This window comes from Lepidothrix coronata, unplaced genomic scaffold (genome assembly GCF_001604755.1).
Source record: "Lepidothrix coronata isolate B3197 unplaced genomic scaffold, Lepidothrix_coronata-1.0 Scaffold32, whole genome shotgun sequence".
NCBI lineage: Eukaryota > Metazoa > Chordata > Aves > Passeriformes > Pipridae > Lepidothrix > Lepidothrix coronata.
Window position 1 is genome coordinate 3788960 of NW_016690212.1, and position 23972 is coordinate 3812931.

Genomic DNA, 23972 nt, shown 5'->3' on the forward strand with positions numbered 1-23972 from the left:
ATTGGCATTTTTAGCCACCAGCGCGCTTGTAACAAACGTGGGTAGAGCCCTCCTCAAATCTTCGTTCGTGAAGCACAGCCATGAACCCAACAAATACTGGAAAAATGCATATGTGAAAACTGGGCAAACTCTAATGCTGTTTTAGTGGCAGTAAGCTGTAAGATTTGCAGGTCCACCTTGCACTTGAGCAGCACCTGACCAAGTGGAGAAATGTTAAGCCATGATGGGCTGCCAGCAATGCAGCCAGTCCTGGTGTGCACCTTTCCAGAGCTCTGCCTTGCTGAGCTCTCCTGGAAAGGCCATCTCATCCAGGGCATAGATTCACTTTCAGTCTTGATGTGAGAAACAAAGAGAAAACAGGTCAACTGAACATCTCTCTCAAAGATACATCCTTTGTGCCTGGATACAGCAAGCTCATGGCCTCGGATGCTACCTGGCCACTGGACACCCATCAGCCTAAGACACCAGCAGCTTCTGTGACAGAGATTCTTCACCTTTTCTCAGCCAAAGGTACTGCTTCCCTCCTTGCTACTACTTCATCTTGCTTCCAACTTACTTCTTCTGTCACTTTGCTCTTTCATGGCTTAGCTCAGCATCTCTTTCTATGTTATGAGTGTGAGACATGGTTCACTCCCTGTTAGTGTCCACCCTGATGTTTCCCTACCACTATACATACTCCTCACTGCATTTGGGTTAAATCAGGTTTGAGCTGTGTCCCAGAAAAATCCATGTTTAAATTGCAAATTCCCTATGTGTTAAGGAAATGGTGTTTAAAAGATTAATTACTGAACACCCAGTGATCCCGTTGTGACCTCCTGCTCAGCCCTGCGTAGCTGCTCCCTCTGTGTCTGCCCCACTGCAAGATTAAAGGAGTGCTCAGTTTCACAGTTTTAACATCATCACTTCTGCTTCATTTGCTGTTACTCTAATTTCATTTGCAGGTGTTTGTACTGAATACAAGCTGATGAGCATTTTAAAACATCTTGATGCTGAGATGGGCTTCTCCATTCTGCCCAGGCAGATTGGCAGCTCCTCAGAGAGGGCTCACGCTTTCTCTCAAACACTACTGTAAACAAAGACATACTTCGTTCATTATCTTGCATCCATCTCCATGAGCACAAACCAACCTCCTGATTCATACAGACACAACTGCAGGCAGGTCAGCATGTTTCCCTCCCCTGCCATCTTCCAGGTGTGTCCTACTTTTGACAGAGTGGAACACAAATGATACAAGGGAAAAACAGATGTCTCCAAAGTCTCCTATGGCTGAAGCCACTCATCTATTCTCTGCTGTTTGCCCATAACTGAGAGGAAATTTTTTTGCAAGAAAGCAGATTCAGCGTGATGAAACAAGAAAAACAGCACTGGAGACTAGATTTAATAGAAATCTTGCAGTAATGAACTGTGCTTTGCTAATCCTTCAGCAGTAAACCAGCAGGGTACACAGAATAAAAGTAAAGACATCTGCATTTTCCAGCATCTTGCAGTGCTGGATATGTTCAAAAATAACACTCCTTCAAGGTTGGAGATTTGCTCAAGCTCTGCTACTGTGCTAATTCTACTGCTATACTACTATTTCTACAAGATCTATTATTCTGCTGAATATATTAATAATTAGTGTATAAAGTACTATCAGATAAAATTATGAATTTTGTCCTGCATGAAGGGAGCATATATGATGGAAGCAGATGAGCAAATACCCATCGCTTCATGAGCTTAAACACACAGAAGAAAATAATAGAATCATAGAATGGTGTGAGTTGTAAGGGACTTTAAAAATCTAGTTCCAACCCCCCTGCCACACGCAGGGACACCTTCCACTAGGTTGCTCAAAGCTCCATCCAACCTGGCCTTGAACACTTCCCAGGATGCAGCAGCCACAACTTCTCTGGGCAATCTGTTCCAGTGCCTCACCACCCTTATAGTAAGGAACTTCCTTCTAACATCGAATCCAAACCTACCTTCCTTCAGCTTAAGGTCATTCCCTCTTGTCCTTACATGATCTTACAAAAAGTCCCTCTCCAGCTTTCTTGTAGGTCCCCTTTAGGCATTGGAAATCTGTCTACCATCTCCCTCGAGCCTTTTTTTGTCCAGGCTAAACAACTCCAACTCTCTCAAGCCTGTCTTCATAGCAGAGGTACTCCAGCCTTCTGATCATCTTTGTGACCTCCTCTGGACTTGCTCCAGCAGGTCCACATCTCTCTTGCACTGGGGGCCCTAGAGCTGGACACAGCCCTCCAAGTGGGATCTCAAGAGAGTGGAGCAGAGGGGCAGAATCCCCTCTCTCGACCTGCTGGTCACACTTCTTTTGATGCAGCCCAGGACATGGTTGGCTTTCTGGGCTGCGACTGCACATTGCTAAGTCACATTGAGCTTCTTGTGAATCAACACCCCCCAGTCCTTGTCCTCAGGGCTGCTCTTGATCTTTTCTCTGCCCTGCCTGTATTTGTGCTTGGGATCGTCCCGACCCACATGCAGGACCTTGCACTTGGCTTTGTTTAACACATGGGCTCACCCCTAAAGCCTGTCAAGGTCCCTCTGGATGCCATTCCTTCTCTCCAGTGTGTCGACAGCACCACACAGCTTGGTGTTGTCAGCAAACTTGCTGAGGGAGCACTCCATACCACTTTCCATGTTGCCAACAAAGATCTTAAACAGCATCAGTTCCAGTGCTGACCCCTACGGAATGTTACTTGTCACTGGTGTTCACTTGGTCATTAAGCTGGTGACTGCAATACTCTGAGCACAACCATTCAGCCAATTCCCTGTAAACAGCTTACAAGTGTAATGATACAGTCGGGTACCAGTGCAAAGAATTTGTATATACAATATGCTGGGTAATACTCATTTCCTTGATAATCAATATAAATTTTCCTCATACTTGAGCCAATTTGGTTGTACAATAATTCTAAAGTGCAACACTGAGAACCACAGCACAAGAAATGGCTGTGCATGACTGAGCACAGGCACAAGACAGAGACCAATTTGATTTTTCTCTCCAATTTCCATTAATTTTTGCTTTGCTGTAGAGTGAGGACTGTGTAGCCCTAAAGATATGGCTTCTGTGAGAATTAAATGTTTCATTCTGAACAGTTCAAATAGTTTTAATATCAAAGCTGTTAACTTCTCGTTGTCTTTTAAGCCCTTCAGAAGCATCTTAAATGGATTTAGATCAAGTCTTAAAAGGTCAAAATTCAAATCAAGTAAGGCTAAGGAAATTACTTCTGAAGAAAATCACTAATGTGATCATTCATCTCCCTAAAATGCTTGTTAAAACACACATATTTCAAAATTACACATTTTGCTCTGAGATGAACTTTGACATCAGGTGCTGATGGCACTGAAAGATTTGAGAGCTACTTCGCAGTTTCACTAATCCCTCATCTCTTTGTTCTGACAAGAGTAAAACTACTCAAGGACTGCTCTTATGCCAGACTTTTGTGCCTGTGTTATCTAGATGATGGTAATCTACAATTTGTCAACTTATTCTCCAGTGTAACACAAATATATTGGATTTAGAAAAAAACTCCTTTAAGGAGATTTTTAAAGTCTCCTGTGTACAGTGCTGACTTTTATATTATGCCAATCCACTGAACAATATAAATTTATGCCAAGTTTATTGGCTCATGCTTTCATCTGAAGTCTGTCATGGAAAGAACAGAGGACCAAAGAGACATAATTTAGAGTAGCTGCTGTTTGGACTGAGGAAGGTTTCTGTAGAAGTGGGAACAACTTGTTCCTTTAGTTGTGGGAACAACTAAAGTTATTTATCCACAAACAATTACTCATCCGGTGGAAGAATATGGACCTTAACATTTGGGTTATGTCTCATAACTTCAAGCCTCAATTCTTCTGCTAAAGACATTTACTTGTCTGAACAAACCTCTATCTATCTTTAAATTACTTAGAGGACAGAATTTAGCAAGGTACCAGATGAACTGTATAATAACTTAGTGGTAGTCAGACATGTAACTAAGGAGAACTTTGGAAACCGCCTCTACCCTGTCCATCAAGTGGCTTCTCCAATCCACCCATATACACCTAAAATAGTTACATTAGCACAACCCATAGAAACTAGTGAAACCATAAGGTATAGATTCACTACAAATCAGCATATTCTGTTTTAAAGAAAAATCCCTGCTTAAGTGCTTAATTTTTATATATACACATGGTAAGATGCTATCTAAAGTATCAAGTGAACTGCAACTCTTGACCTTAAGGCAATCAGATTAATTTAAACCTGACTAGTGTCTGAATCAATAATTCCTAAGCTTTTTCACAGTTCCCTAGATACTGGCTTCTGTGCCTCAGAAGCTCCATCCATCTCTGGAAAAGTTTGCATTTATCTCTCTGATTCTGTAGTTTACAAAGAGAAATAATTCATCCATTAAACCAGATGTTGCTAAAAATATGCAGATGAAGCTTCTTACACCAGATGATGGCATTGAAAAAAAAAACATACAAGAAACAAGAAAAGAACAAACAGATGCAGCCTTAAAAAACCATTCCCATTATATGTCATGGGGTTCAGCTAGACATTGCTTAACCTTCATTGCATAAAAACACCAGCAGAGTTTTGGACACTCATTGAAGCTTTTGCTATAGCCGGCAAAGAATTTTTAAAATATTAGCACATGCTTCAAAAGCTTGGAAAAATAGTTTAGTTCACAGCAAGAACACAAATTGCACCTCAGCAGACGAAAAACAGTCTTTATCACGTTGATCCCCCCTGCTACAGGATCTATCTGTTATAACTACAGACTTGATGATCCAAAGGGTCTTTTCCGACCTAAGCGATTCCATGATTCTCGTTCACATCAGAGCACACAACTGCACGAGACTTAATACACTGTTCTGGTTTATGTCTGTTCCAGCCATCTGGTCACAGATGAACATCATTTTTTAATATTATTTATTTAGCTAAAAATCTTTAGAGAGTTTGAATTCAAACACTTGCATTTTCCCAAGCTGAGAAATTTCATCTTTGCAACTGCATCTGAATTTGCCCAATAAATAGATGGCTGGAGCTGTTATTCAATCTGAACAAACTGATCAACAGACTGAAAACAGGAGCAATTTTTCCCCAAGACAAATAGTTCTCCAAAATTAATCACATCAAAGGGGTTCTCAACTGTTTACTGATATGGATATTTCAGTACTTTCATAACCACATATTAGTGGATTCTGAAGGGTGGACACCTACACTAGTGCTTTCCAAGCCCTGCTTGGAAATGGCCACCTCCAGGCCATGGCCTACAGTTTCCCATTTTGCTGTCACACCCCAAGTGTTTCAAGCTTCATTTTTCATCATATCTACAAAGAGGGGAGAGAGACAAATCTCTGCTACTGTCAGAACACCATCCAACAGGCTTCTCTCATCATCCTTCATGCACTCCTTACCTTGAGAAATGTACTCGAACAGGAAAATGAAGAGTAATGTTTATACCTAGTGTTAGAGCCCAACCATCTCAGATTTCACAACAGCTGACAGCACCCATTAGATATACACGTACACCAATCCCAGCTACAGCACATCTAAAAACTGGGAGCAGAAATAAGTATATACCTGTTTTTTTGTTATAGGAGACACAATTACCTTAATCACACTACACAGAGATTGACTTATTTTTCTTTCCAAGCTTTTTCCTGCTCTTCTGAAGCATCAGATGTTAATAAAAGTATCAGGAAACATCTGATGTCTCTGTGCTCTACAGAATGCCCTTTTCTAGTCCAAATTCTGATCCTGACTGGACACACTTGGTTTACCCCAGTATAAATTAAGATTAACTAGCAATAATTAAATGGTATGATTTCATAATAATAAATTATTCAAGTATTATATTAACAGTGCATAAACTTGTGAAAGGTCATACAACTATGAAACATAATCAACTGTTCACTTAACAAATACCTAGCAGTCATACGTACAGAATTTTAATGGGCAGAATTCAAATTAAAACCTGATCAAAATGCAAAATCTTAATTAGGTTTTAGCATAAGCATCTTAGCTGAATGTCACTGTCCCTCAAGCATTTCTGCCTATGATCATTTTAACTACATTTTAACTACTTCAATCACCAGATAATAGGCCACAGTTTCAAAACATGGTATTTTGTGTTTCTTTTCAACATTGGACACTTTCAGGTACAAAATTAGCTGTTCAGCTGAGGGAAAACAAATGAAGGAATATGGCTTATTTCTTTCATTTTTTTGTGAAATAGATCAAAACTGCTCCGATTTTCAACAGACATGGAACAGAAGACAAAAAGAAAGGAACAGAAAGATCATAAATATTGTGGTTTAGTTTTGTTAAAAAAAAATCTTTTTGCATTGCTTTCTGGGAAAGGATTTCAAAATATTTTTATGTATATATTTAAACAAAATTAGTACCTTATAAAAATAAATTCAATCAAATCCTCAAATATCTAAATATGTTACTTCATAAACTGAGTGCATAGAGGTCCCATCTGTATCCATTTCTAAATATCCAAATCTAAGACTATACTCAACAAACAGCTGGCAGAAGATAATTTGGTTAACACCAGCTAAGGGGCTGACAGGTTGAAATCATAACTGTAAAAATGAGGTATTCTCCAGCTAAGAAGCCATGAAAAAAATGTGTTTATTATGTATACCCAGAAGACTACTTTAAGGTTTGTAACTATAAAATTCAGCAACACTGACAGCAGTGAACAGTAATTACAAGATGGAGAATCAAATACCAGTGTATACAATAAATAAACAAGAGTACAATCTGGTAATTATTTCTGGAGAGATTCTTCATGAAACTGAGTAAAGAGTTTAAGGGTACCACTTTTTAGTAGAGACTGTGATTTTTTTCTCAAATTAAAGTATGAATCACTTATTAGCTTGATATGTTGTTATTTAGTGGTAGAAAATATTTCTCAAAAATATCAGAGAAGGCTTCACTGAAACTAGACATCATACAAGGTTAAAGTTACAGCAAGGTAATGTTAAAGGAGAAGCAAAGCCCACAACTGCTAAATGTTTTCATGAGAAGACACAAGAATATATTTTTGCAACTTTAAAGATTATTCTGTGTATTTACAAGCTAAAAAAGTGTATGCAAAAGCAGCAATGAAAGAGTGAATCATTTCGGGTAAGGCTCAGAAGGCAACAACAGGCAATATAAGATTTCTGCACTTTCCCCCCCTCTCAAGGACAAACTCCAGTGGTTTACAGACAAGTTAGATCTGTGTACTTTATAAGACCTTTTCCTGCTTTTTCATCTGCAGAATACAAACCCTGATCTCAAAAAATTAAAAATAACCACAGAGTGTATCACAAGAGCTAAACTATCTGACAGACCTTATTGAAATACCTTAGTAAGCATATAAATCTTAGATTTGTCCCTTCAGCATATCCTGTTGCTAAAGTTTGTGCCTCTACAAGTGGTTGAATCCAGTGGTGCACTGAAACTTCACCTCTCACCACAAAACTTTGTTCATGTCCTTGAACAACTTTACTAACCCTAAATCTTTTACCTTTTTTGTTCCTCTTTCAAGACAAATTTTACTATTTCTTGCAGCTTGCAAATACTGATGTGCATGAGAACTCCAACCACTTTATAAACACTTTATAAAGAGGCGGGCTCCAGAGGAGTGCCCTCAGCAAGTCAGGAATCCTCCTGGATTTCAGTGCTGTATTTAAAAAGTCTCAGCCAATCCTCGCAAAAAGATCCAGTAAGAGATGGAGAAATAGTTCAGTCCTAATTCTCGTATTGAAAAATTTCAGTTAAATGCTGCAGTTCTCACTGCTTCTTTCTTTCAAGTATTATCAACTCTTGAAGAACTTAAAAATGTTTAAAAATTTGAGTAAATATAATGGAGGTGATACTGCCCAGCATTTTGAAGCTTTTTCGTGATCAATAGATATTTTAGTATGAAAGTAATATCAAAAAATATAAGAAAACCACTGCATTCTACCAGATGGAGTGGAAAAACAGCCATGATGTGGTAGAGGGCAAGACCCACAACTTGGGTGCTACAACAGTATCATGTATTCACACACAGGTCTGGATGGAGACATGATGTGTGTGATGGGGCTGTGGCTCAGTGATGTGACTTGCATGCACAGTGGCCACTGACATACGAGAATTACTGCTCCCACTGCCTTGGCAGCTGCCACAAAGCCTCCATTTAATCATGTTCAAAGCAATCAAATACAAACTGAAAAGAAGCATCTCATGCCGCAGCATGGGCACAGGCACATGGCAAACCCTTGCAAGAAGTGACATCTGGGACTATTTAATTGCTTGAGGAATAGATGCCACTTCACAAATTTTAAACAACATGAGCACAAAGGTCTCTCCACACGACAACCAGTAAAAAGGTAGGGCAGAGGCAATCTGGAAACAGAATGAGTTATTATTTCTCTCCTGGCAGTCATCATGGTTGAGAAGGACGTGTGGACTTCCTGTGACCCCAGAATGTGCCTTAAAGATTGTTTAGTGGCTTTTCTGTGGCTATACAGAAATAACCACAGAACATTTGGAAAATCTGGAACAACCAGTAGCAGCAGTGAGCATGTGCATCCAGTCTGGCTTCATCCAGTCACTGTTGGCTTCCCTTATTTCTCTGAAAGGAGGGAGTGCGCATTAATGATTTGGGCATTTCTTCTGACAGAAAAACCTTTGGGGAATCTCAGTGATGAGTGCTAACTGGAAAGTGGCTATCAGTCAGCCTGGGGGCTCCTGGAGCTCACTTGTGCTGTACAAGGCTCTCCAGCAAAAAACCAGACAGATTTGGTCACTCTCTATTACTGCCTGCAGGCAAGGCAGGCTTCATTCTGTTTGAGCTCTTTCAGGACAAAAATGCATTGAAGTATTTTTTTTAAAGACAGACTGGCATTGAACATCCATGACAGACCAGCATACAAACTATTTCATTTGTGTTCAAACCCCTCTCTGTATCTCTGCACTCCTGGTCTTTGAACTGCAGTGGTTCTGCTGCTTCTGGGGTTTTTGGTGGAAGTTCTGGGTCATCCCTACTCTGACATGTTTAGGAGCTTATGCATGGAGCACCAGACTGCAAATTACTGACAGAACTGGGGCAATCGAACTGAAGAATTTCTAGCTTCTCTTTCCAGATTTAAAAGCATTTAGTCTCTCTGATTGTATCTCCTTGCAGCATGAATACTCAGTAATTGAATTACTGAAATAAACTGTCTGAAGATTATGATGTCAAATGCAGCATTTTAGAATTTCATGCAGGTTTACCATAAAATAAATCTCTACCTGATGTTTAATCTCATTTGGTTTTTCACCTGTTTTAAATTTCATTTACTTAATAATAATAATTTCTAAAGTTCTTTTTGTTATAACAGGAATATCAACCAGCTGCCTAGTTGTTGTAGAAGTATCCATTCTCCCAGGAGACAGCTCTTTCATGTGGTATATAAAGACAGATCACCTCAAGGAATACTGGTGGAAAGGGCCAAGTGTAGGGCTCAATTATAGTAAGTATAATATTTTAATATTAATTAAAGAATTATTAACAGAACAGCATGCAAGAATTGCTGGCATGCCATAAGAAAGTTTATTCTATAAACCACAGGCAAAGACCAGCTGCAAAGGAACAAAATGGAGCATCTTTCACTCCGTTAGCCAAGGAACTACAAGACAGCTCAAGGTCAAAATTTTAGACATCTGAAGTTGATTTAAACAAATTCCATCCAGACTTTCTATTCTTACTTACACTTACAAGTAACCTTTATTGATGCTTGTGCTGTTCACCATGTGTCAGTAGTAGTGTCAAAGGAATGTCATCAGCATCTCAAAAGTATCACTTGAGTTACAGTTGCCAAAAGTATTTCTAAGATTATATTAAAAAAAGACCAAAGACACAGAAAGCAAGATTGTTGTTGTAACTTAGTATGAAAGTAACTTAGAAGAAATATTCACCAGAAGTTCACCCTCCAAATGAAATAGGCTCTATTTCAGTGTTACTTCACCCTCCAAATGAAATAAGCTCTATTTCAGTGTTACAATCTTTTTTTTTCTTAATGCTTCCAAATACTTCAGAAAACAATAAAGAAAGATAAAAAAATGTATTGCTTTTAATTACCCCAAAATTTTATACATACAAATGTACTGTAAAACTGTACTTTCATGTTGAAAGTTGGTATATGAAGTTAAGGGAGAATGGTGAGATTTTATAGTTCAATTTAGAAAAGCAAAGCAAATCCCACCCAAACCCCAAAATCAAACCACATATGGTGACACAATTACAGCACAGCCCAGGTCAGACTCTGTGCCTGCAGGCACTGCTGAGGTTTTACAGCTAGTTTATTGCTTATTCCAAGCAGCAGACCCTGTGCCTCACAGAGTCTGCCAAACCATCACTGTGCAGAAACAACTTTCCACAGAGCTGTTAAAACCTTAAAATCCCAATCAACCACATATTTCAATGGGAAGTGAAGAGAGAATAGAGTATCAATTCTTTGGAAATTTTTACTGAAATAAAAGGAAAGGAGTGGGGGGGGAAATTATTTTATGAATTTTCTTTTTTTTGTTGAATCTGAGACAAAAAAAACCCCATAAGGACAAGGAGTTTAAAATAGAGATCAATATTACATGGATTAGCATGTATTTTCAGCACTTGCCTGCTCCAATTAATTTCTAGTTATTGACACACATATAAAGTTTGTTTCAATAGTTCTAGCAATAACATTTTGACCAACTTAACCTTCCATCTGAGTACCGAACTGTTACATTCATTTTCTGTAACAGCAATTTAGATACAAATATTACATTTTAACTACTGCCAGCAACTGTCTGCCATCACAACTGAAATCTAACCAGACTATATTTGAGATCTTGCATTCATTGTTTCAAACAGACTTTGGAACAGTACCTTTTAAAAAGAATTTTCCCTGATTCCAGTAGGTGGCAATAGCTCTGCCCTAAAAATCTCAGAGAAAATGGTGTTTCAGAAGGGGAATGAAGCACTGCATCCCTGTCAATCCCTGCTGTACTGGGGAGGCTCTGAATTAAATCATCCAACAGAGCTATCCAAAGAATGACTCCTCTGCTGTCAGCCTTAAAATTCACTGGAAATCATTAATGTTGTAACTGAAAATACAGCCCCAAGGCTCTAAGACCATTTATAACAAGATAATTATTTCATGCTTGATTTGTGAGAGCGAGCACTTAGCACAGACTGTTACTCTGCTTTGATTTGTGCATGCAGGTGCAATACATATGCCAAATCTAACGAATTTCATAAAATATAGAAATGATAAGTGGAAACATTATCTCGAGTATATAAAATTTGTGAAGATTGGGTACCAAAGACTTTATTGTTACATGCAACTCAAAGTCTGGGATCGGACAGTAGAACCCAGCAGAAATCAAATAAATCATCTACCTTCCATGGACTCTGACATCTAAAGTGTTTTACATAGATAAATGCTTTTTAACAGCAGTTATTTTGCCAAGACAATATGCTAAATGGGAATATAGATCATCTGAATCACAGGTCTCAAAAACTAAATAATCATGCAAAACCTCAAACTCAACTCATTATTATCTATGCAAAGCTAACGTGGCAGCTGTGGAAAGCTATGGGACAAAAGAAGGTCTATACACCCTACAAGCAAGAAGAAATGCCCAAAGTGCTGCTGTGGAGAAGTATGACCTGCCACCTAACAGACTGCCCATTTCCTGGCCTGTACTAACCAACAAGCTGAATTAAAATAAGGTCACGACTTTAAATCAAATGAATCGATAATTCCAGCTCATTTTGTGCCGGTGAGAGATTGACGTTACTGCCTCCATTCTCAAGGAAATGAACCACACATGCAGACAGACTGCACACACAATAATTTCTATGAATTAAACTCATCAAATGAATTGAACAGTCCTAATGCAGAAATGTGTTGATTTATTTTCCCTCAAAGAGAAAAAATACTCTAAAAACTTAATTCTTTAAGAAGGTAAGATACCATAATTTTACTGCATCAGATGATATGATTATTGAAGAATTACTTATTATGGAATAAAGTTATTAGGGATGCTGTTAAAGATACAAGCTGCTGTATGGAGGAGGTCTGAGTTCAACCCTGTTGAAGGTTCTTTATCAATAAAGCTTCCTAACCACATGCATCTTTCAAAAATATTTTCCACCCTCTAAACAGAGAACATTTCATTTTAGTGAATCCATTTCATAGCATAAAAGCCTAAAGGAATCTACTGAAACAGTTTTCACTAAAGATTTTTATTTAAATCCAAACTTCACAGTCTATAACTGAATAAATGTGGGAAAAAAACTATCAGTTCTCCCCTCAGAAAAAAAATCCACATGCTCCCAAATATGAGTCAGTTCCCTTTGGTTTGGCTCCAAGGCAGAAGGGGAAATCCTCAGCAGTAGCTCCCTGCATGCTCACACTCTGCCCCTCTCTCCCATCCCCTCAGACGAGCAGAGCGCCAGGGCCGGGCTCTGCCCTGGCTGCAAAATCGCCCCAGGAGAACCCCCTTGGTGAGGCACAGACATCTTTCAATCTGTCCCTAAAAAGATGAGCAGCTGAAGAAGCTAATTAGCAGCAGGCTCCTATGAGCAATTAAGGCTCTCTAATGTACATTTCATAACAGAGAGAGTGAGAAAAGCTGCAGGAATTATCCACACAGTGATAAGAGACTGACAATTCTCTCATACACATTGGCATTTTTCCCCTTCACTTTCCTATCTATCTCCTTTGTCAGCTTGAAGCAAACATGTTTTTTAAACAGGAAACAAGAGTATTTTCCTTCTAGTTCCCCTTCAGCTGACCAGAGAACAACCGAAATGAGCAGAAGCTTGCTTCTTCAACAGGATGTAAAGGCAAACTTTAAACACCATATTATCTTCTTCTTTGGACCACTTTTAAAATGAAGAGCACTGACTCAAACATTTTTCCATTTAAATAACACAGTTTTCACAGACACAAAACAGCATTTGAAAATGTTTTAGCTCAAGGTCCACTTTAGCTTTTATATTCCAGTTACCTCAACGTTATAGCATCTGAAGTAGTTGTGGCAACCAGTAACCCAAATGGCTGTCAGCATCTGTCTCCTCACCATCCTCTACCAGAATAGTAACTTGGAGTAAGATCCAGAAGCAGTGTTTAGCAGCAAAGTGCAATAAAAATGACCACAGGTAGAGAACAGATGTACAAATGATGTTTCAAACTAACCAGTCCTGCTTTAAAATCCTGTTTTGTGCTGGGTGTCCCTAACAAAGAAATTCTGTCTTCAGCATGTAAACTAGGCATTTCACAGTCAGAATACATGCACTTCATAACAGGACTTATGAGGAGTATATTTGTCCTTCTTTTCAAGCATCCAGAATTTGACACTGGTTGAGTAGATGTACTGAGATAGAGCTATTAATAGTAATTCCTAAGTAATTATCCAAAAGGAACGTAAACAGTTTCAGTTTAGATTATCATGTTGCTCTGCTCATAATTTTAGACCTAAAATGCAGATACAATATTAAAATTGCACTTATTTTGCTACCTACTCCTGCATCACCAAAAACAGGGCCATCTATGATTAAGGACACAATATTCTGCATTACTTTATCCTTCTATTCTTCCTATTCACTTTTACAAGTTAACAGAGATGGCATTAAAATATGCATAAGACAATTTATCATTTTTAAGTTACTCTTCTACCTCCCTAGCTTTTATGCCACCAGTATATGCCACTATTAGCCTGTGATTATCCTGTCTAATAGCGTCCTCCCAGAAAAGACCTTGTGCCTTAGAGTTTAGGCTGACAAAGACTGTAATCAGTTTCAGATCTTTCTTTCATTTCTGTTTTTGCACACCTCACTAATACATATTAGATAGTATTGTGCTGAAGAACAGACTCCTAATCAAACAGGATGAATAGGATTGTATCCTGCTGCTCCAGGTTTCCATACTTACTAGCCATGGGGAAGATAATCAGAATTTAATTCTATTTGAAACTGCATATATTTTGGTTTTCTTTCCTAAACAATACTGAAGCAAAGAGGGGCCATTCTATGTTCTGGTTCCTACTGAAGTAATGAATATTTCAATTTAGTCAACATTTAGCATATTGTCCATCAAGAGATTTCTCTTAGACTACTGGTCATAATAAAAACTCTTCTGAGTTCTGCCAAAATACACACAGATGTAAATATTCTATTGATCCTGCTACTTTCCTGAATCATTTACTCCCTCTACTTCCTTTTTATTTGGCAAATGTGAGCACTGTAATTGTATGTATAATCTTCATCTATTGATCCGAAGACTTAATAAGAGAAATACTAGTTTCTCCTCTAATTGCTGCCAAATTAAGCAGCATTTTTCAATACAGATCCTTGTAAAAAGATTACAAATTACCTTTTCAGCAATAAAATCTTCTACCAAAACTTCCTGCATGACAAAACAACTGAAGTCTACCAACAGACAGAGAAGTATTTAATTCTTGCAAGGTTGCTCTACTGTTAGTCTTTCCATGGTAACAGTAAAGGCCTGTAATGCCATTCTCCATTACGTACTGACAATAGATTCTCAGTCTTTAAATGTGTGAATATGCACATACATTCTTTTGGCATTAGTAAAGCAGTCACAGCAACTTTTACAAATGTACTTGTCACATTGCAAAAACATCTTTATAATGCTGTGACTAGCCAAACAAGTGTAATAAACTTATTTATGTCTGTCTTTATTTACAAGCAGGAAAAGCAATCTGACATTTCCGGAAAAATCTAATATTCTTACAAAGAAAAAGTATTCTAATAATTTTAACATGATCTATCTCATCTGCTATGCATTAGACAACAGGCAGCACTGCATGAATGTAAAGCTCCCCAGAATATTCCTGAGGCTGTGACAGATACTGGCATGTCCCCTGTTGGACATAAACCAGGCTGTTGTATGAGAATCCCGCTAATGAACTGCCATGACTTTATTTTTTTTAACCAGTGGAATCTAGTTAGCATCCAGGCTCAAATGCCAAAGTCATTAGGCACATTCCTGAGGTGAAAAACTATTCTGAATCTGGGAAACAGGGTTTGACTGCCTGCCCAGGCAATTTAAACCCACTTTTCCCCAAAACAGGTTTCCAAGATACAGCTGAACTCCTTGGCAAACTGACAGATATGAGCAACAGGCACACAGTGACACATAGTAGCATTACTGAACATCTGTAAGCATGCCATTAATTTTACACAGAAGGAAGAAGCTCAGAAGAGCACTGGCCAGAGGAAAACAAAGAGTTTTCCAAACACAGAGCTCTTCTTGCACTCTTGCCTTTGCACTGACTGCCCTGACAGAGGGGAATGATTCTTCATATTGACAAAAGCAGGATTCTCCATGAAGCATTAAACTCCTGTGGCAAGGAGATGTTCCTCTAACAAAGTTAATAAAAACGGCTGAAGAAAGCAAATCAGTCAGTTTCTCTCCCTTTATAGATTTCTGTTTCAAATCGTCCTTCTTCAGGGACTGTGGAGACCTGCCAGCTAATTTTGTGGACAGGATGGCTTCTAGGCTTGTCTCTGATCTCTAGATGATGTTATTATTTCTTCATAATTGTTTACTGTATAAAATCAACATCCTTCTCTCCAGAGGAAGATTGCTCAGAGTTACTCATGAGAGCCTTTCAGCTCACAGTTGTGGGCCTGCTGTCGTCTTGACAACACACTCATGTCAAGGTTAATGTCATGTCAAGGCACTGTTAGTACCTCCTGTCCTTGAGCAGTTAGTCTTTCAACTGTAAGGATATTAATGCAATTTAAAGTTTCTTGGCCAACCTTTAGGGTTATTCCAATTACACGGACAGAAGTTTCAAGGATTCTGAGAGTACTGTGGGAGTAATTGTAATTGTGCAGAAAAAACCCTAGATTTTGGGTTGTGCTCTGAAACCAATCACCTCCACATTCCAACCTGGCTGAGAGAGTGACTCTGCCCGTGATCTCTGTTGTGTTACCTGAGCTTCCTCTTGGAACCTTCCCATTGCATCCCCATCTGTAAAAGTGAGATAATGTTTTTTATTAAGTTCATGGGGATTTTATTATTCAATGTTCATGAAGAGAACAGAACTGCAAGCCTTTCTGTGTTACTGCTAAGTGCAAAACTTCCCTAAATCTTGGAAAACAGAGTCCCAACACAGAACCCTCAGACCACATTGAGAGAGGAGACATAGCTCTTTTTGTTTTACTACAAAGTGAATAATTTAAGAATATTCTTGCTCACAGTCTTGAAATCATCCTTTAGGTGTCCCTGGGCAGAGCTGGAGACAGCAAAGTTTGTGTGTCAACAGCTGTTATGTTAACTGGTTCAGTAAGACCAAGGGCAGGAAAGCACCTGCCTGTGCCAGTGCCCTGGGCAAGATGTTCCTCGCTCTGTTATTCTAATGCCAGTCAGGCTTATGTAATTGCTTAAATAATAAAAAATAAATCTCTATTGCTTGTCTTGCATGTATGATCTTATAAGTGCACCCATTGCACATCACCCAGACTGCTTAGGGTCTGACTTGGACTTGGTCAGATTTATTCTTACGCAGTCTCCCTCCCCCAGGGCCTCTGCCAGCCACTGAGATCCCCATATTCAAAAGCACCCAAACGCTATATTCCTCTTGAAAAATATGTGGATGCTTTAATTGTCTTCCTGGGTTTCTATGACAACCACAGCAACATAAACAGCCTTGCTGGCAGCCACAAGAGACTGAAATCTCTGCTCTCTTCCCTCCCCTCCCCTGAACTTCTCAATGTTCAGAACTTACTGTAACCAAATAAATACAATTAACAATAAACACAGAGGTGGTGTTGAGTACACCTGTCTGGCACTGGGGAAACATCTTGCAAATAAAAGTACATTACAGTATTTTATGATAACAGTCAAAACATTGCCTGCTATATCTGAAGTATCTTGGGACCAACTGTGAAAAACACTGCAAAGCTATAAATTTATAAACAGGAGCTTTCTATGTAAGCTTGCATGGCTGCAGAGAGCTTTAAAAATATATAACAAGGTCTTCTCTGTTTGTTGGTGCCTCTAAGCACCACTCACCTTGCTCGTAGGTTACATATCAGGAATAGATAAGCCCCTGAGCAAGTGTCAGGACAGTCAAGGTTCAGACAGCTGCAGAGCTGTGTGGGTGCACACACATCGTATGGTGCGACTGCAGGCATCTCTCCATGGCTACAGCTCCCAGCCTTCCAGCAGGAAAATCATAAACAAAATGTGATCACAGCAGCAGAAATGCCCTGCACAGCACTGTCAGCCCGAGTCCAGGAGAAGCTGTTTCTCTAAATTCCCACATCAGGCAGCATAGTGAGAGCTGCTGCTTCTGACAATGCTCAGACATCTGAGGTCCAACAAATTGCTCAGGTCTTTCTTCTCTCCTGAGCATCATTAATGGCAAAATAAATTTTCCATAAGAGACCAGCATAACTCTGGAGGTTTTAAGCCATTTAAACCCATCCATCTATTACTGAATGGCCTGAAGCCATCAGAACACACAGGACTTACAAGGAGGTTGCATGTAATAGTTATGGTTAGCAGCTGTCCACAGGTCACAAAATCATCTTTCAAGCTATCGAACCACTTTCTGATCGTAAAAATGCCATGTACTTTTAAAATAACTGCCCCTGTATGTCTAGTTTGTGACAAGGTAACTTTGTGAAAGGAAGGGCTGCCATTTCCTTCACCAGTGCTGTTAGTTTCTCTCAGGCACTTGTTCTCCCTATGCTGCCAGAGAAATCCAGGTGACTCCAGCTGCTCTGAGACACAAGTGGGGATGTAACTATGCTGTTTTCCCTGCAGCAATCTCTTTCCTTGGCAGGGAAATCCTAGGGCTCTGTTTGACTGATTTTTCTTTAAAGCAGATTCAGGATTTGAGGAAATGGAGCTGCGGGGTGGTGTGTGAATGTGAACCCTTGGAAATCAAAACCTATGGCGATTCCTTCTGGGCTAGTATGCAGAAATACATGTGTCTGTGAGGATGAGGAGGAGAAGGAGTTGAGGAGGCAAAATGCTTCTTTCTTTCACAGGGCTTGGAAAGCACAGAAGGAGCCACCTGAGATAGAAATTAATTAAATAAGAACTAGAAATGGGGATGAATATTTGAAAAAAGAAATGTGGATATTTTATTGGTTTTCTATCTTAAGGCAGGACTTTCCCTCCAGTGAGAACCAATATAACAAGTTTAAAATAGTTTCATTTTCTCTTGCAAGATTTTAAGCAGTGTCCTCATGCTACAAAATTCTCGCACAAAATGGAAATATTGCATTTTGCAATATGGAAAGGAAATATTTCTTCTTACTTATCTAGTTTACCTCAATAAGCTGTCTAGCAAAGAGTGCTATGTGAGAGTGAATCATGAATATGAAAGGACTGCTGATCCCCACATTTTCTATGTTATTCAGTAACAATGCCTAATTAAATAAAGTTTGATTTTATCTATCAACTATTTATAACAAGTTTTTGTTTCCATGTATGTCTTCCTGCGTGCTAGTACGACTTGGCCAATTACAAACACGTTACTTCAAATTACAGCATATAGGAAATGAATGTTTACTTGGAATACAAAAAGACATCTGTTACCTTACAAATATGAGAGTCTAAGTGTTGCAGAATATATTTGGATATCAGGCAGTATGCAAGGTACGTTGCATAATGCACCCTTGAAATTAGTCACAGAACAAATAAGTTGGATGAGATTTTGTAGTATTCGTTGTTATTTATTAACTGTAATAGCCCCAAAATGATCATAGTACTTTTAAATTCGGATGACAAAAAATGTAAGCTTCTCTTTTCTGCATCTGGAATGAATTAACAGGCATAAGATTTTAATGGTACTGAAATCAAAAGGAGGGTAATTTTAGAGTAATTTTAAATTAATGATTCTACAATTAGTAGGTATTTTCATACCTTTCACCTTTGTCCAATATGACTCACTGCCACTAAGGCACTTGGTTTTAACTCCTGAGAAATACATATGAAAGTTAAAAAAATTTTAAAAAAACCAAAACCCAAACCACCAGACAAACCTTTGCCTATTTCCCAAGTATGTTCATGATGTGTGGGTGGCTGAAATGAGTTATGGGGAGGCAGTTTTATCAGAAGTAATTACCTAATTCCTTTGTGGCTCTGAACCATTCTAAACTCTAATCCAAGCCTTAATCATTATTAAAGTATTCATAAAGCCTTCACAAGACAGTGTTCCAACTCATAAAGCCATTCCTTACGAATAGTCAGTACTTCAGAAAACTTGAAGATTGCTGTGACTTCACAGGGAATCTTTGTGCTGCTTAAGAAAGAGGTGTGATGTATTTTGCAGTTGCATTTTGACTTACTTATGAATGCCCATGTTTTTACAGCCCAAGTGTAACATATGGCATGACAATGCTTTTAAACACAAAAACACAGAAATCTGTGGCCAAAACCCACGCTTCTGACAATTTGAACTTTTCAGATTTTGATCATTTTAGTTTATTCAGCTGAGCTGATTGGTTTCTTTAGTAGGCCAAGATTAAAAGTGTGGTTTAATTAAAGCATTTAAAAAGAAGATTAATTCAGAGAGCTTGAAGTATGTAACTAGTGAATATGCTACCTCAAAGGAATGAAAACATTAAGGAAAGGTAATTTACCTAATTGTTCGTGTACTTTTGCCATAATTCCTAAGTGACAGACTACACCAACCTGGCTGCACACATCAGGGTCAAGGCTTTTATTTAGAACAGTTAGAAAGTAATCACCCATTTTTGACAATGCCAAACTATTTTTTTCTTTCAGAACATCCTAAGAGTAACTTTTTATGTAAAAGCAAAGTTGTTATCAATAGCACAAAATGCACTCTCTGTAGAGCACAAGACCAAAAAATCTTGAAAAGTGACATACCTGCCCCAAGCTGCTTTCATTGTAGAATCTTTATCAACAGGAATGCATGAGGACTCAACAACGCTTGATTTATTCAATTTGTAGCACAGACCACAGTCTGGATCTAACATACATCCATTACAATAACTGAAAGAGAAAGAAATAAATACTTAACACTTAGTTCATTTGCACATGTCAAAAACAACAGCATCTCCTAGTCAGTCTTGTAATGCAGGCAGTTCAGTTGTCAGTGTTGAAGACAAGACAACAGAACTTCTCAAAAAACTATCACATATTGCTTTCACCTTCTTCTGTGACACATTTGGTGGTCCAATTGCAAATGTCCCTCATCCCTGACGAGGGTCTAGGATAATTCACTCACAGAATGAACTTTAATTAAAAAAAGACAGATTAGGGTTGCAGAGGAAAAATCATCATAGAATGGTTGTGTTGGAAGTGACCTTAAAGATCATCTAGTTCCACCCCCACTGCCACTAGACCACGTTGTTCAGAGTCCTATCCAGCCTGGTCCTGAACACTTCCAGAGATGGGGCATCCACAACTTCTCTGGGCAACCTGCTCCAGGGACTCACCACCCTCACAGTAACGAATGTCTTCCTAATGTCTAATCTAAACCTGCGCTGCTTCAATCTGAAGCCATTTCCCCTTGTCCTATCATACATGATACCTAAAAACCAAACTAGAATTTGGGCATGTACAGATATGAGAGTCAGTCTGAGATCACAATACCATGTGTGTCCATGTGGAAACTCAGCACCCGAGTTCCCGTAACATTTGGTGGAAGGAGTCAATATGTCAATGGAGCCAATTCACATACAGGCATCTGGTGCCCAAAAATATCCCAACTGCCCTTTACCTGTCACTGCAGAGTGTACAGTGCTCTTGCAGATCATTTCTGTGCATTGCACTTGCCAGCTCTGTGCAGATGTCTCTGATTTCCTTGGGAGTCTCAAAAAGCATGAGATGCCAACATTTAGGCAAAGTTTCCTCAATGCAGTCTTGTAAACTGTTCAAGTGACTAGAAGCAAAACTGTTCTCTAGATATCACTGGTTGCACTGACCACATCTCCATTGCCTCTACTGGGGGCCTGGACACCAAGGGCTCTACAGATATTTCCCTTAGGTGTCAGTCTGAAACCTGTCCCTGAGATCAAACTGAGTGGGATGTAGGTGTGTGAGCTACAACAGCATTCCAAAGCTCTCCACGCAGTGCAAGTTATCTGAAAGTTTCTAGCACAAGTTTCACCAGGTCTTGCAAACACTCACTCATTGCTCCTGTGATTAAACTATGCTCCTGTGATTAAACTTCTTCCTTGGAAGCCATCTCAGATTCAGACACACATTTTCATCTGTAAAGAACCTGATATATTCTAAAGCAGAACTTTAGGAGTTAAAGAATAGAAGAATGAGCAACTGTAAAACATAGGATAAGTGTAGAAATCTGAAAATTAAAATTTAAATGTAACATCTGGAAATGTATAATTACAGTGACCAAAATAGCTTCAACATATACTCCTGTAATAACAAAATTTTTACAATGTAGATGAAACAAAACTTTCAGATAAAAGTCAATCATATTATCTAACCGTAGTAAACATTTCTTCTCTTGCAAAGATAAATGAGAAAATTGTAATTTTGCAATTATCAATTTTCAAAGGGAAGGACAATACCCATTTAACAGTAGTAAGACTTAGTGAGACTTTTGTTACATCAGTATTGGTACAGCAATGGGCAGTAACCAAGAGTTGACAGGAACAGAAGACAGCAGGTGAATAAAAACATTTTTATAAATCACAAATGTATTCAAGTATGCAATAACAATACTAAAAAAAATGTATAAAACTATAATATTTTCACATAGTGATAAGAATCTCATGATATCAAACAGGATCTTGATATATGATTTTCAAATGTAGAATATCATCTACTCAAATGATGTTATCAAAGTACCTGTTAACAACCTGAATTTATAAAAAGCAGGGTGCCAGCACATCCAGCATGGCGTCCTGGCATAGAAAGCAGTAGTTTCCAAATACTACATGCTATCAAGTGAAGAAGTGGATTTTTAAGTCAACTGTATGCAAATTATATTCAGTGCGAATGCCATGTGCAGAATTTAACAGATTAAAGTGGCCTTTAGGCAATAACTCTCTTCAGAATATTTCAGGATTCAAGGTTTCTCTAGATTTATTCTTTTTAGGTTTTACATTAAGCAGCCAAATACCAGAAACCAGCCAGACACAGGAATCAGCAAGACACAGGAATGCAGAGACTGACAATGAGACACAGCGATGACTGTCATCTTTATGGTGCTGCCAGCAGAGGACAGGATGGGGACTGGATACCTCAGCATTTTCCTCAGCGTCCTCAACAGAATCAATGCAGAGATGAAGCACAGAGCTGAGCTGTGCTCTGTCTGTTCTGTCCTGCTGGGCTCACTCTATGGATAATGCAACGTAACCTCATTTGGCGCTAGGCATCAGTAATCAGACAAGTAGGAAGCAGAAGATATCTTATTTATTTCTCCTTCCCATCCAGAAAAAAAATGAAGAGATTTGATTATTGATTCCAGTGTCTATATGGCTGTTACTTCAGCTGAGCCTCCGGTTTTATTGGATATCATAGAATAATTTAGGTTGAAAAAGATTTTTAACATCAAGAATCTAACTGGTCTTCCTTTTGGCATTCGACATAATAAGGGATGCTGGATTTCATGTCATGCCAAATGTCAGAGGTTACAGTTTCTCATAAGAATTTAAATAATTTAAAATTATTATTTTCCACAGCTTTTCCAAAGCTTGTCTTTCAGAATGAACAGTTAAATAACTACTTACAAGCCTTTACTTTAGGATTTCTCATCATTAACTATACAATGAGTTCATACAATCAGGCTTTGACTTCAGGTTTTAGAGACAAGACCAGTTTATGTCAAAGGAAACACAGAAATTCAATATACAAGACTTAAAGCCCTTTCAAATCTAACTCCCAGCAGACTTAGGGTAGGCTGTTCAAAACATTTAACATTCTTCTGTGCACTGTTTTATCACTGACACAAAATTTTATGTTGTCTTTGATAAGATGAAGACCAATGTTTTTTCTTCCCAAATCCCAAAATATACACATTACAACTGTTTCATAACACAGTAAGGAAATCTGTGTCAGTTAATAAAGTCTAATGATCACAGAAGACACAGCATGAAATAAGCAAAAAAGACTTTTTTTTCAAAGAAGCAATAAAAAAACAACCAAAGACATCTTGTGCTGAGGCTGTTTATTCTAGAAATAAAATATATAGTAGTTCCAGGCTTATGTCCTTATTCACGCCAGCCCCATTGCTGTTTGCTAAACAAAACTATTTAACCAATTTGAAATTGAGCACATATTCTGACATACCTGCTCATAGTAATGTAAATAATATAGGACATAGAATATATCAGGAAAAGAAATGCACAACATAAAACTTACTACAGAGCTCCTTTCTGTCCTCAAAAATACCTTCTTATCGACCCTACCCATATATATCCAAATATATGTCAGAGGATAAATCTATAAAAATACTGATAATTCTTCAAATCTACACCAAAGATCAGTTATGGTCTTGAAAGCTCTATACAAGAATACTCCAGCATGTCTAGGTAGGAAAGGAAATTTGCATCCAATTATAAATGGGAGATATGTTTCCTTTACTTTATCATGAAATATTTATATTTGTGCTAAGTTTATGAGCCAGTGTCTTGAAAACAGGTTCACCTGTGAAGAGCCAGTTGAAAATTCCCAGGCAGGATGGTTCTCTACCAGACTGACAATTCAATATTGAATTACCTGAGAGAGATTATTTGATTTTGATGAAACCAGGCAGCATTACAGCAGAAAGGTTTTATAACGTCCTTGTTTCCTTCCCTGCTTACCAGCTGGGCTCCTAGGCAACCCAACATGAAGGCAAGTGTCTAGACTTCAGATGCTTCAGTCTGTGTAGCAGAATAACAACAACCAGGAATGTGAGGCTCCAGAAGTTCAAAGACACCCAGCTTCTTTGCATATCAGTGTGGCATGAACTCAACAGAACAAAAGTCTCAGCAGCTTGACCTTTCAGTTTATGGGGA

General features: G+C 38.5%; 1 protein-coding gene across 1 annotated transcript in view; it reads right to left on the minus strand.

Moving 5' to 3' along the window:
• The window catches only part of SLC2A13 (solute carrier family 2 member 13), a 151980-nt gene that overhangs the window by 9322 nt on the left and 118686 nt on the right, over positions 1 to 23972 (minus strand). The window contains exon 7 of the mRNA XM_017811546.1: positions 19870 to 19995. Coding sequence (XP_017667035.1) covers positions 19870 to 19995 — 126 coding nt within the window. The remainder of the gene's footprint in view (positions 1 to 19869; positions 19996 to 23972) is intronic.